Raw genomic sequence first — 14,517 nt, forward strand, 5'->3', positions numbered from 1 at the left:
CAATAGGTTTTCCCAGTTTTTGGTGGTAAAATTAGGGGTCTCGGCTTATACTCGGGTCGGCTTATACTCGAGTATATACGGTATAATCACATAATTAAGATTTTAAAGATTTAAAGAATTAATGGGATATACACTATGAATCAATAGCAAAATTTATAGTTCATGTTTCTATATATCCAATGAATAAAGTAACATAAATGCACACAACTTTTATCTAATACTTACATTAACAACATTTGAAGATAATATATATTTAGAACTTTGTCTTTTACCCCCTCTTTGCTGGCAAGCTGACTTTAGGGTGCAGGTCCGGAGTCTTTAGACATCACTGCAGTTTTCTACTGGTCCTGTGCTAGCCGTGGGGGCAGGACCTGGTCTGCGGGTGTCAGAGTGACAGAGATCCCGGCAGACCCTAGGGAGATGGGAGATTTGGTTCGTTATCACTTCTCTGCCCCTCACAGCATCGCGCTGCCGAGAGGAGCAAAGACGGTTCTATAGAGTCAGCAATCATGTGACCGCTGGGTCTAAAGGGGTTAAACAGAGCTGCTGGGTCTAATTAGACCCAGTTCCGCTCTGATAAGAATCCCCAGTCACAGGTGGTGGATTTCCTCTGTAGCTGAGGCTTTTATAGATGCCTCAGTTACAGGGGAGAATGTGCAAAAGTAAAAAAATTAAGTAAAAGCACATACAAAAAATATTAATAAAAATACAATGTCATTACCCAATATAATTTAAAAAAAATCCCCCGCTACACTACAGAAAACTCCCATTTCCCCGGGAGTATACATTTTATATATCAAAACGACCATTAAGAATTTATTCATAAAGTTCATTTTGAGTTAATTTGAAAATGAAAAATAAAAAAAAGTACTATAAATTACAAGAATAAGCCTTTTTTCCCACTTTTAACCCCAAATAAAAATGGAAAAAAATGTTTGAACTTTTATTACCTTTTTAACTAGCTCTATGTGTCCTGAAAAAAACAGCGCAAAAAATTTTTAAGGTAGCACACCAAAAAATAAGTTATGGCCCTTTGACTGGCGCTTATGAAAATTTGCTATAAATACCGGTCACTAGAGCTTTTTCAGGTCGCGTAACTAAAGCGTTAAACTGTTCCACAATCTTGAAAGTATACACTGCTCAAAAATTCAATAAATAAATAACACATCCTAGATCTGAATGAATGAATGAATGAAATATTCTCACTGAATACTTTGTTCTGTATAAAGTTGTGCTGACAATGAAATCACAAAAAATTCATCAATGAAAATCAAATGTGTTAATCAATGGAGGCCTGGATTTGAAGTCACCCAGAAAATTAAAGTAAAAAACTCACTACAGGCTGATCCAACTTCGATGTAATATCCATAAAACACAACAAAATGAGGCTCAGTATTGTATGTGGCCTCCATGTGCCTGTATGACCTCCCTATGACGTCTCAGCATGCTCCTGATGAGGCTCAGTATTGTGTGTGGTCTCCACGTGCCTGTATGACCTCCCTACAACGCCTCAGCATGCTCCTGATGAGGCTCAGTGTTGTGTGTGGACTCCATGTGCCTGTATGACCTCTCTACAACGCCCCGGCATGCTGCTCCTGAGGAGGCTGAGTATTGTATGTGACCTCCACGTCCCTGTATGATCTCCCTACAACGCCTCGGCATGCTCCTGATGAGGCTGAGTATTGTGTGTGGCCTCCACGTGCCTGTATGATCTCCCTTCAACGCCTCGGCATGCTCCTGATGAGGCTCAGTATTGTGTGCGGCCTCCATGTGCCTGTATGAACTCCCTATTATGTCTTGGTATGCTCCTGAAGAGGCTCAGTATTGTGTGTGGACTCCAAATGCCTGTATGACCTCCCTACAACGTTTCGGCATGCTCCTGATGAGGCACAGTGTTGTGTGTGGACTCCACTTGCCTGTATGACCTCCCTACAACACCTCAGTATGCTCCTGATGAGGTCAGTACAGGCGGTCCCCTACTTAAGGACACCCGACTTACAGACAACCCATAGTTACAGACGGACCCCTCTGCCCACTGTGACCTCTGGTGAAGCTCTCTGGATGCTTTAAAATAGTCCCAGATTGCAATAATCAGCTTAAAATTGTCTGTAATGAAGCTTTATTGATAATTCTTGGTCCTATTACAGCAAAAAAATTTGAAACTCCAATTGTCACTGGGGCAAAAAAAAAAAATTGTCGGGAACTACAATGATAAAATATACAGTTTCGACTTACATACAAATTCAACTTAAGAACAAACCTACAGTCCCTATCTTGTACGTAACCCGGGGACTGCCTGTATTGTGTTTGGCCTCCATGTGCCTGTATGACCTCCCTACAATGCCTCGGCATGCTCTTGGTGAGGCTGAGCATTGTATGTGGCCTCCATGTGCCTGTGTGACCTTCCTACAACACCTCAGCATGCTCCTGATGAGGCTTAGTATTGTGTTTGGCCTCCATGTGCCTGTATGACCTCCCTACAATGCCTCGGCATGCTCCTGATGAGGTCAGTATTGTGTTTGGCCTCCATGTGCCTGTATGACCTCCCTACAATGCCTCGGCATGCTCTTGGTGAGGCTGAGCATTGTGTGTGGCCTCCATGTGCCTGTATGACCTCCCTACAACACCTCAGCATGCTCCTGATGAGGCTCAGTATTGTGTGTGGCCTCCATGTGCCTGTATGACCTCCCTACAATGCCTCGGCATGCTCTTGGTGAGGCTGAGCATTGTGTGTGGCCTCCATGTGCCTGTATGACCTTCCTACAACACCTCAGCATGCTCCTGATGAGGCTGAATATTGTGTGTGGCCTCCACGTGCCTGTAGAGCCTCCCTACAATGCCTCAGCATGCTCCTTATGAGGTTTCAGATGGTCTCTTGAGGGATCTCTACCCTAACCTAGACTAAAGTTGTTCTCATGTGACCTGTAGTGTGACATCCAAACACGTGGGCGCATGCGTGATGTGCTGCCTGCAGTCTAACATAGAGGTTCCATTTGAATCCCTTGCAGAACATCTCTCACCATCTAAGCACAGGCACTAACCATCGGCTGCCATCATCACCATATACAAGCCCAAACAGATGTACAGTAAGTCAAACATTCATTGGCTGTCAAATATCCTATACTGTGTCTGGTTTATACAATATACTAACAAAATTCAGTGACTATAATGCCAAAAAGTCTGTGAAATTTACTAGTTTAGACAATGAAAATTTTGAAGGCTAAATTCCAAATACATATTATCTTCAAATGTTGTTACTGTAAATATTAGATAAAAGTTGTGTGCATAAATGTTACTTAATTCATTGGATAAATAGAAACATTGGGGAACATTTACTTACCCGGTCCGGAGGAGATCCCGAAAGTGCATTGTTCGACGACGCACTGTCACTTTCATTGTGCGCCCAACTTGCTGAATGTGTCGCTTCCCCAATCAGGTCCGCCAGAGTTCTTCCTCCCAGTGTATGTAAGTGCTCGGCTTGCAACACAATTTTTATGTTACATCCCGCGGTTTGTCCGAATCTGTCGGATCGTCCGATGGTCCGCCCCCCGATTTGTGTCGCATGAAAGCCGGTGCGATTGTGCCAAAATCCAATCATGTGCGACACAATACCCTTTTAAATGCAGTGCAAATCCGAAATCGTTGGAATATCCAACGTTTTTGCGGTCTGCGGACCTTTAGTAAATGAGCCCCACTATCTATGAATTTTACTAATTTACTATTCACTAAGCCTTTGAAGGGGTTATCTGGGTTTGTGAAATAAGTCAGGGCCGGGCTGGGCTGTTTAAAAATAGTAAACATGTACTTACCTCCTCCGGTGCCGCTGATGTCCCGCGCCGCGGTCCGTCTGATCCGGGCCCCTGTTTGTTTACAAGGGCATAGAAGCCGCGCACAGGGAGCTTCTGGCTGGCGAGGTAGCCGCCTTCTCCCATCCGTTCCTATCTCTCAGCATTGTACGGAGCTGGGAGATGGTGTCGGATGGGCGCACAGATCAGACAGACCGCAGAGCGGGACCTCAGCAGCACCAGAGGAGGTAAGTACGTGTTTAATATTTTTAAATAGCCCAGCCCTAACTTATTTCACAAACCCGGATGACCCCATTATGCATACGAATACGTACCTCCAATCATAGTGTATATCCCATCCATTTTTCAATTAAACATTGTACATGTCGGATTCTATATTGCTATGCTATTTTTATTATGTGTTATATATATGTTAAATGGTTTACATGGAATTTTCTGTAGGTAACTAATATTCAATCACTCTACTATCTACTGTGCCGCCTCTTTCGAACATTTTTGTTCATATTTTTTGTAGCTGTAATACCAGCTATTGGCTGTAGCACAGCTGATACCACACAGTAGTAGAACACAGTAATACCAAATGTATAGTTTTTTTTTTTTTAATCTAAAATGACATTTCTTGGCATAAATAAATAAATTAGTGGGGATAAAAGACTTTTTGCATTGCTACTTTCCAAGCGCAATTACTAAAATATTTTGTTAATGTGGCTTTGTGAGGGGTTATTGTTTTCAAAAAGACCTGTTGATTTTTTGTGCATATTTGGGGTACATAGAGTTTTTGATTATGATTAAAATCTTTTGTGTAATGGATGATTAAAAAATGTTAATTTGCCATCACGTTTCCTTATTTTTTAAATGTTTTTTGTCTGTCAGGGGTGTGCCCGCAACCCACATCTCGGGTCACGGGTACATCCTTGCCTCGCTCCGGTCCTCCGGTTCCACCGCGGCCCCCAGCTTCCCCCCCCCGTACTTCCTTACCTCTCCACGCTCCTGCTCATGATGTGCCAGCGCTCAAAGGTTTAAAGGGCCAGCACACCGCTAATTGGTGCTGGCTACTTCCAGGAATCTTTTAAAAACTGGCCACTTCCTTCATTCCTCGCCAGATCTTTGTGCTTGATGCCTCAGAGAAAGCTTGTTTTGTTGCCTTGTGCCTGTCTGCTGATTTCCAGTTGTGACCCGGTTCCGTTCCCGCGCTTGACTTTGTGCTGCCTGCCTTAACCTCCTGCTTTGCTCCTGACATTGATCCCGTGCTGCCTGTCCTGACCTCTTGCCTGTCCATGACCACGATCCTGCCTCACAACTTTGTACCAAGCCTTGGCCACCACCGCGGGCAAAGTCGTGCCAGTGGAGCGACCTGGTGGTACCCTGCTGCAGAAAGTCCATTCCGCTTTGCTGCAGGCTCTGGTGAAAACCAGGTACCACTTAGGCTACATTCACACTGCCGTTGCCCGTCCACACTGTAGTGGGCAACGGGGGAGTGCACGGGGAGAGGGGGAGGAGGTGAGCGCCCCTCTCCATAGGAAGATATGGCGCACGGCGCCGTATTACAGGAAAAGATAGGACATGTCTCCCGTCGGGCGCCGTGCGCCCATTGCCGTCTATGGGGGACGTATATTGTTGAGACAATGATGAAACAATTGTATGTCATAATATTGGCATAACTACAATGTGTAATAGAAAAGATTTAGAACACAAAAGGACACAGACTGTGAGTAAAACTGAACCCACCAGACCTTCCCTACCTACTTACTTGAAACCACCCTGGGCAATGGGCAGTAACTTGGTGATGATTTCTGCTTGACTCTTAGTGATAAAAGATGAGAACAAGACAAACAAACTGCTATGGCAACTATTGTTATCTGAGTCAAAAACCTAGAGGACAACGAAGTACCAAATCGATGGACAATAGGGATAACCAGAAAGACAAGCCAAAGGGTCAGAAGAAATAGATAGAATAAATGCATGCTTGGTCAAATGTGAAATAAAATAACCACTGAGGATAAATTTCCCAGGAACTTTAATGTGATGTCAGAATCCTGGTGATAGGATCAGGATTCTGTCCATCATAGCAGATGAACTGTAAGTGATCCAGAAAGGAGATTATTGGGTGTGGTGCATAAATAATCAATGAAGCTATGAAGAAATAGACCAGTGTTCAGACTAGTAAAGACCGAGCAGTGTTTATTGGCGTGTCCTCAGCTGCACCTTGTTGACCAAGAATGATGCATAGATATAACACAATGCTACATTTATCCCATTGTCTTGGACTTTTGCACTGCACTCGCTCCCTTTTTGTATTTATTTATTTTTCCAGGAAGCAGGAAATTCCCAATCATATTTCCACAATGAGAATCTAACAAAACTTGTAAGAAACTTATTTGCAGCCGGAATGGAGACAACTTCTACCACTCTGCGCTGGGGAATTCTTCTCATGATAAAATATCCCTATATACAAGGTAAAAGGATGAGGAAAACATGAGTCATGTGGGTAGGATTGTAGGCTAATCACAATGGCCCAGATTAATCAGAAGTAGTGTAAAGTGCATTAGCTGTAGTTTGCCTGGTGAGTGTGCAGGGTGCACCACATAAATTAAAACTGGTGCACAGCCTTCAATTATCTGGCGCATCTGGCAGTGTTCGGGAAGAGTGTCTTTTTTTGGTGTACCTTTAACTTAGAGCATGCAACACAATTCTGTTGAGTTAACTGTGGCACAGAGTCGAAATTCAGTACCATAGCACGGCGGTCACACGGCAGTGCCGGGGAGAGGAGGAGGGAGAGAGCGCTGCTCACCCCCACCCCTTTCCATGGGAATATATGGCGCACGGTGCCATATCCCGGAGAAAAATAGGACATGTCCTATCTTTCTATGGAGTCCAATGCGATGTATGGGGGACATATAGCAGCCGTATGTACGTCCCCTATATGTTCGTGTGAATGTAGCCTGCAGCATTTTGTAGTGTGGTTGACACAGAGCATCCGCGACACAAAACTGGTACAGACACTTTATAATTACATGTGCAAGCAGTCTGTGCGTTCTTTTATGTGCAAAGTTGGACAGAAAACTTGTGCAAACACTTTTATAAATGTGGGCCATTGTGTTAATACATTTTCAATACATTATTAAGTTTCCCTTGATAACACAAAAATTTGAAAAATGTATTAATCCCCAGGAGGGAAATATCTTGTGAACATTTTACTCACATTTTGAAGACATTTTATGGACTAACAGTTAAGCGATTATTTACAGACAGCAGACTACTATGTCATATATATACGGTGAGCAGACAATTATCAAATTGCTTTGCTTGCCTACTTGTTGGTTGCGTAGTTGCATGTTACCTCATAACATACAGGGTTACATACACATACAATAATTACTGGCTACACACGAGGGTACAGTTTACATATGATAGACAAGGATATCATAGATTAAGCCGATCACCTGCTACTGGGTAGAGCAATAGCTAGGGTTGATGGGTTACTGTAGGATGTAGTGGCACCATTGGCACCTTCAGCATTATTAGAAGCCTGGTAATGGCAGCCACTGAAGCTCTACAACTTTCCATTCGACCGAAGTTACACCCAGTGGCTACCTTGCCATTGGTTCACCTACAATTTGGAGCCTTGAATCACCATGACTGGCGCTCTTGACTGCCCTATGCAGGTGCCCCAACAGGAATTGTCATGGATTGGGTACACAGGTGGGGGTCGCATCCATGCCTGGCACCTTGTGACTCCCACCGCACGAGGTTCAGCCTGGAGTAGGTAGGCTCCAAGGACCCAATCGAAAGTTTCTAAAGTAATACAATGTCTAATGCTGATAGATAAATCGGGTGTGGTTGTTCTTTTCAACTTTGCACCTCTAAACTTTCTATAAGTTGGTTTCATTTATTTAATGTTTCCCCAAAAAGCAACACCCCCTTTATGAGGTCAACCCCTCTTTTGTACTAGAAGTAAAAGTATTGTAAAACCCTGAAAAAGATGGCTTAGGCGTTTTAGGCAGTTCTAATTTTTTGTTGCATAATAAGAAAGAATTCACAAACAGATAAATAAATCGACCCCAAAGTATAGCAAATGTACCAAGATACTTATCTCTTATTAATACTGATTTTTTTTTCCTTATTTTATTTAGAAAAGGTGCAGGAGGAAATTAGAAGAGTTGTTGGATCAGCGCAGCCCATGTACAGCCACAGAGGACAAATGCCCTACACAAATGCAGTAATTCATGAGATCCAGAGGTTTTCTGATATTGTCCCTCTGAATTTAGGTCATGAAACTACTAAAGATGTCACCTTCAAGGGTTATTGTATTCCAAAAGTAAGTAAAATGAAGAAAATGTGCAAAATGGAAACATGTTGTCCCTTAGAAACTAGTTAAATGTCCTTGGATATGACCACCTCTACACTCTTCCAGCAGTGCCATGGACAGGCAAGTGCTATTGAGGTGCCTCGACCACCTGATTTCAGCCTTTGATACCTCAGGTAGGCTGTGGGACATGTAGGAAGTCCTAGCCCTTTCATATGCAAAAACTATTTGTTTCTTTGCACAATGGCTCCAACAGTGGTGGTCCTATCCATTGACAGCTGTCCTCCATTTCCAAGGCACCGTATGAGATTTATGGCAAATCATCTCCACACAGGGAGATTTTTAATTAAATACTATTGAAGAAATGTATTGGGCAGATGTTAGACCTGCTCTCCGGAAGAGGATTCTATCTTGGGGACATTCTTCTCGTGTGGCCGGGCACCCTGGGGTGCAACGCACCGTGGCCCTCATTTCCCACTACTACTGGTGGCCAGACCTGGTCAAAGATGTTTTGGGAGTTTATGGGATCCTGCTCCACCTATGCCGGCTGGACTATTCCTTCCGTTGCCGATACCCAGTCACCCGTAGTCCCATGTGGCAATGGATTTTATCACCGATTTTCCTGTCTCTTCGGGCAGTACTTTCATCTGGGTGGTGACAGACCGGTTTCCACTTTGTTTCCTTTCCAAGTATTCTGTCTTCATGGCTGCATGGTCTTCCATTACACATCGTGTCCGATCGAGGAGTCCAGTTTGTGTCCAAGTTCTGGTGTTCCTTGTGTAACCAGCTGCAGATCAACCTTGACTTTTCTTCTGCCTACCATCCTCAATCGAATGGTCAAGTGGAGAGGGTGAACCAGACTTTGGGCTGCTATCTCTGCCACTTCGTCTCAGTTCGTCAAGACAACTGGGCTGACCTTCTACCTTTCCTACAATTCCTTGGACTCGGGGTCTACTGGCTTGGCTCCATTCTTTGTGGGCTATGGACGTATTCCTTGCCCTCCTCTTCTGCTGTCTTCTCTCCTGGTGACAAGGTATGGTTGTCCTCCAAATACGTCCGGCTTAAGATACCCAGCTACAAACTTGGTCCCCGGTTCCTTGGTCCCTTTGAGGTAATTAAGCGCATCAATCAAGTTGCCTACAAGCTCCGCCTTCCTCTATCTATGCGCATCCCAAACTCCTTTCATGTCTCCCTCCTGAAGCCTGTCGTCTTGAACCGCTTCTCCCAGCAATCCCCTCACCCTGCTCCTGAGGCGGATTCCTCAGATGTCTATGAAGTTAAAGAGGTTCTGGACATGAAGAGAGTAAGGGGTAAGTGGTTCTTTCTTGTAGACTGGAAAGGGTTCGGGCCTGAGGAGAGATCCTGGGAGCCCGAGAAGAACATTTTGGATCTCCTCCAGAGATTTCTTGGGACCAAGAAGAAGAGGGGGAGGCTGAAGTGTCTGGGGGGGTACTGTCATGGGTGCTCCCGTGATCCGATCCGTGTCTTGCCGTGTGCCCCCGGAGGCCGGTGGTTCTTTCCTCCCCTGGCTCTAGCGGCAGTTTCCACTGCTCCCGCGGCTCGGCGCATGCGTCCCCATCTCCAAGGGCGTGTGCACACTGGCTCTCTAAGATTTAAACGGACAGCGCTGGCCTGATATAAATTCCTGCCCCTTCCTGTGACCCTTGCCGGATCTTCAAACCATCTCCTGAAGAGAAAGCTCTCCTATGTATCCTGCGTTCCTGTGTATCCTGCGTTCCTGTGTATCCTGCGTTCTTGTGTATCCTGAATTCCTGTGTGCCAGTCCATTCCTGTGTATCCTGCGTTTCTGTGTGCCAGTCCAATCCTGTGTATCCTCCGTTCCTGTGTGCCATTGCGTTGCTGTGTATCCTGCGTTCCTGTGTGCCAGTCCGTTCCTGTGTTCCTGATCTGTGTGCCAGCTCCTGCGATTCCTGATGTGAGTTCAAGTGTGCCTTCCTGTGCTATTCTCCTGCCGTCACCCCAGGTACAGACTCTCCTGCATTACTACCTTGGCAGCCACCGCGGGCCTAGGCGCACCTGTGGAACAACCTGGTGGTACCCCGACGCAGCAAGTCCATCCTGCTTTACAGCGAGCTCTGGTCAAGACCGGGTGCCACTTAGTCTCCGGTCCCAGGTGTTGGCTAGTACCATCTCCCGTGGTGGTCCAGAGAGTCCACAGACTACCGGCCCTGAAATAGACCTTTAATCTTTGCCTTCTAAAAAAATTTTTAGTATAATAAATGGATAAAAGTTTAAAGGATTTGACTGTACTTATGTACAGGAAGGGGTATTACCGATGGATGCCCATATAAGCCGTGTGTTTTCTAGCCCAAGTAGGGTGATCCATCAGTCTGTTTTTCTTTTTTACCTATGTTCTCTCCTCAAACTTTAATGGTCTTGATATTTATCATGTTTTTTTTTTTTAATAATACTTACTATTTTTTCTAATATGTGTCCTTTTGGGATGGAAGGATACTGCTTTGTTTATGTGTTACATGCACAAACTTAATGGTAGTACATGAGCTAGCTGTGGGGGGGGGGTCTTACCCATAGATGGCGTAGATTGTACATGTTGCTATGCTGCATTGCTATAAAAAGAATGGGATGTGGTGTTTTCCTGTGATAATTTATTTTTGGACATTGGGCACTGGATTAGTGATGGGAATTACGGCTCTTCTTAGTGAGCTTTGTTCTTCTGGCTCCTGAATGGCTCCAGATTAAATATATAATATGGAGCCGCGAGGCAGTCAATCACCCCATTCCACATCACTTTTGAGCCAATTGCATCAGGTTAAAAGTGGTGTGGTCTTCTTCGAAATCTCCGTTCTTGGTCAACTAGGGCAAGCATCCTCTTTTAGCTGCTCTTCCTCCTCGTTTCATTGGCTCCTTCTCAATACCCAAGTAATCAATCCTGTGCCTTACTGTCTCGCGCTGACACCATCCGTACGGATCAACAATGTCTTCAATGCATCTCTTCCGAAGCCAATAATTTGCAATAAATTCTCTACGTCCATAGTTTCACCCAAACCAGTTCTCATGGAAGACCAAGAAGAATATGAGACTGATCAAATCATAGGGGGATATTTATCATACGCTGGCGCTCGTGCAAGTTCGCAGCCCGATACATGAAGAGGCTTTTGCCTCTTGATGTATCGGGCTGCCAGTTGCGCAGCGGTTTTCCTACGCAGGCGCGTAGTAACGCCCCGCGCCGGCCCACTCCAGTCCGGCCGCACCCCCCGCTCGGCCGGCCGCGCCCCCCCCCCCTTCACGCCCCTTCACGCCCCACTGGCGTGAAGGTGGCGGATTGTGAAAAATAATCGCAAAAGCTAGCAATAAGCTAGCATTTGCGATTATTTCAGGGCCTCTGCGCCACTGGCGGTGCGCAGAGGTCCTGATAAATATCCCCCATAGACTCCAAGATGTCTAATTCTCTACCTTCTGGTCAATTGGAAAGGCTATGGCCAAGATGAATGTTCTTGGGTGAAAAAAATGTATATGCTCCTCAGCTTCTGAAAAGTTTTTTGAAAAAAGGAAACAAAGGAAGTGAACTTGGGGTTTTTGGAGTCCACCCTTAAAGAAGGGTGTACTGTCATGGTTCTTCTGGTTTTGCATTTATCTCTCTCTGGTGGCAAGTCGGCAGATTGTTTGCTGAACTTCCTCTGGTGGGTCGTGCTCTGCACTGCAGTCCTATTCTGCAACTTCCTTCTGAGGTCACGTCCTCTACTCTGTGGGATGGGCTATAAATGTTTTTCCTGCTCCATTTGCCCTTGCTCAAGTATTTGCTCCAGTCCTCTACTTGCTCTGAGTTTGTGACCACTATCCTCCATCTTGTTCCTGCCTCCGACTCTGGACTCTGTGTCATCATCTGTCTGTCCTCAGCCCCGGATGCGTATCAGCCACTTCCTGTCAAGCTTTTACCACCTGCCACCTCCTTACAAGCTAAGCATCTTACAGGCCCTTGGCAGCAAAATCCATCCCGCTTTGCAGCGGACTCTGGTTAAGACTTGTAGGCTCCGCTCGCTGGCACTTATAAGTGCTTAGGGAAGCTGGCGAAGCGGAATTTCATCCGACCTCCAAGGTTAGTGGCTGCCGATATGCCCTCCCCCCCAGTATATATCATATACAGTATAATCCTTATACCACAACTGACCACACTGTGTCCTCACAATAGGCCAATAATACTGTGTCATTCTCTCAATATTTGATTATTTTTTTTTACTGTAAACCATATCTAATATATACAACTGCCCTGTTTTGGGGAACAAAATGCTTTTTACAATATTATAAAATCTAAGTTTTATTTTTGACAACAGGGCACCTATATAATTCCATTACTGACCTCAGTGTTGAGAGATAAGACACAGTTTGAGAAACCTGATGAATTTTATCCTTCCCATTTTCTTGACTCCAAAGGAGATTTTCTAAATAAAGAAGCATTCATGCCATTCTCTGCAGGTAAGTATAACCTACACAATATGACATTTGATAATGTGATAAGGTGGTCCCATGTTCTAATATAATGGAAAACAGAGTCCTTAAAGGGGTTTTCCCATGAAGGCAAGTTTCTTAAATATACCCAGCATAACAAAATAACACATTCTCTAATTCACAGTTATTAACAAAAATACAGAATGTCACAGATATAATTCCAACCTGTCCCTATCAGTCCTGGTGAACACAATTTCATTGGCACCTGGCTTTCGACCCTGGATCTTCTGACTTTGGGGTCGGCAGACATCTTGTCAGATGCTGTGGAGCTGAGCTCTTCTCTGCCTCTAGCCCCCACCCTTGCAGTCCAGGACAAGCTCACACACAGACACTGACTTCCTGCTGGCAAACAAAAAATCACATCATGAGGAGAGCTACTAGCTACAAGCAGATAAGTTATTTATCCTTGGAGTGGGTAGGAGGCACATCAGATCTGATAGTGTGTTGTGGCAGAGCATAGATGTAGCAAAGCTAAGAATATGTAATATCTCATGGATATCATCATCTCAGATCCGTCTCATCTCTTTTCTATGTGTCAGAAACTAGTACAATGCTCAGAAGGTAAATACAAGTGTATATAAACCTTGTACCCTGATAATTTAACCACATTTTCGGCACACTGTATCTCATAGCACAGAGGGATCATAAGGTGCCTTCTTAGAGAGTCCCCACCCACACTCAGGAATATTACATTGTCCATCACTGAGTGATAGGAGCTACAAAAGCAATAAAACTGAGTAAAATTGTAAAGTAAAGGGTTCAAACATCACTAAGGGGTTGAAATTTGAGAATTGTCTTTGATAGGCAAACTCCCTTAAGATTTTTGTTGGAACTGTACAATATGATATTTTTAACCGGCTTTTAATATTTTTCCTTTTTAGGTCGTAGAGCCTGTGCTGGGGAAACCCTTGCAAGAATGGAGCTTTTTATCTTTTTTACAACCCTTCTGCAGAAATTCACATTCCATTTCCCATTAACGCAAACTGAATTTGATTTCTCACCAGCCAGTGGACTTCCAAATGCACCAAGACCACATATGATTTGTGCTGTGCCCCGCAAATTGAAATAATTAATTACACTAAACCCGCTACATAATATCTACAATAAAAATATGATACACCAGGAGATAATAATATTAGAATGTTTTGTTATGATATATTGTTATCTTCCAAGATTCTCATTTAGTTTGAGATACCGTATTTTTTGGACTATAAGACGCTTCTTACAATAGGACGCACCCCAGATTTAGGTTTCCAAAAAAAGGAAAAATATATTTTACACCAATTAAAATATCCCTGTTGGTCGCACTAAAGTACAGCACACACAGACATACATTTACACACTCAACTCTGCATCATCCATCCACATACACATTCAACTCTGCATCATCCATCCACATACACACTCAACTCTGCATCATCCATACCTATACACACTCAGCTCACCTATACACACTCAACTTTGCATCACCTATACACACTCAACTCTGCATTACCTATACACACTCAACTCTGCATCACCTATACACACTCAACTCTGCATCACCTATACACACTCAACACTGCATCACCTATACACACTCACACAGAACCACACACACATATACATACACACACATACTTCCCCCATTTTCCTTCTTCTTACCCTGTCCCAGTGCAGCATGGCAGTATGAGACCTGTGGTGATGTAAGAAGCATGTGATCAGTCACATGATTCTGACATCACCGCAGGTCCTGGACTTGTAGGACATCGGGGAGGCTCCTCTCTGGGAGATCGGGTGCAGATCTACATCAGTGCATCACCCGATCTCCCTTACAGCGGTCAGGAGGGTCTGGCAGTGCTGGATCCTCCTGACCTCCGGTCTATAAGACGCAGCCACTTTTTAGCAAGATTTTTTATTGCTAAAAATTGCGTCTTA

At 44.3% G+C, this 14,517-nt stretch overlaps 1 protein-coding gene across 1 annotated transcript in view; it reads left to right on the plus strand.

Moving 5' to 3' along the window:
- The window catches only part of LOC140122676 (cytochrome P450 2K1-like), a 28,851-nt gene extending 15,132 nt beyond the window's left edge, over positions 1-13,719 (plus strand). The window contains exons 6-9 of the mRNA XM_072143784.1: positions 6,121-6,262; positions 7,940-8,124; positions 12,426-12,567; positions 13,482-13,719. Coding sequence (XP_071999885.1) covers positions 6,121-6,262; positions 7,940-8,124; positions 12,426-12,567; positions 13,482-13,669 — 657 coding nt within the window. The 3' untranslated portion in view covers positions 13,670-13,719. The remainder of the gene's footprint in view (positions 1-6,120; positions 6,263-7,939; positions 8,125-12,425; positions 12,568-13,481) is intronic.
- The last annotated feature ends 798 nt before the right edge of the window (positions 13,720-14,517 follow it).

The sequence above is a fragment of the Engystomops pustulosus genome, chromosome 3 (assembly GCF_040894005.1).
Source record: "Engystomops pustulosus chromosome 3, aEngPut4.maternal, whole genome shotgun sequence".
NCBI lineage: Eukaryota > Metazoa > Chordata > Amphibia > Anura > Leptodactylidae > Engystomops > Engystomops pustulosus.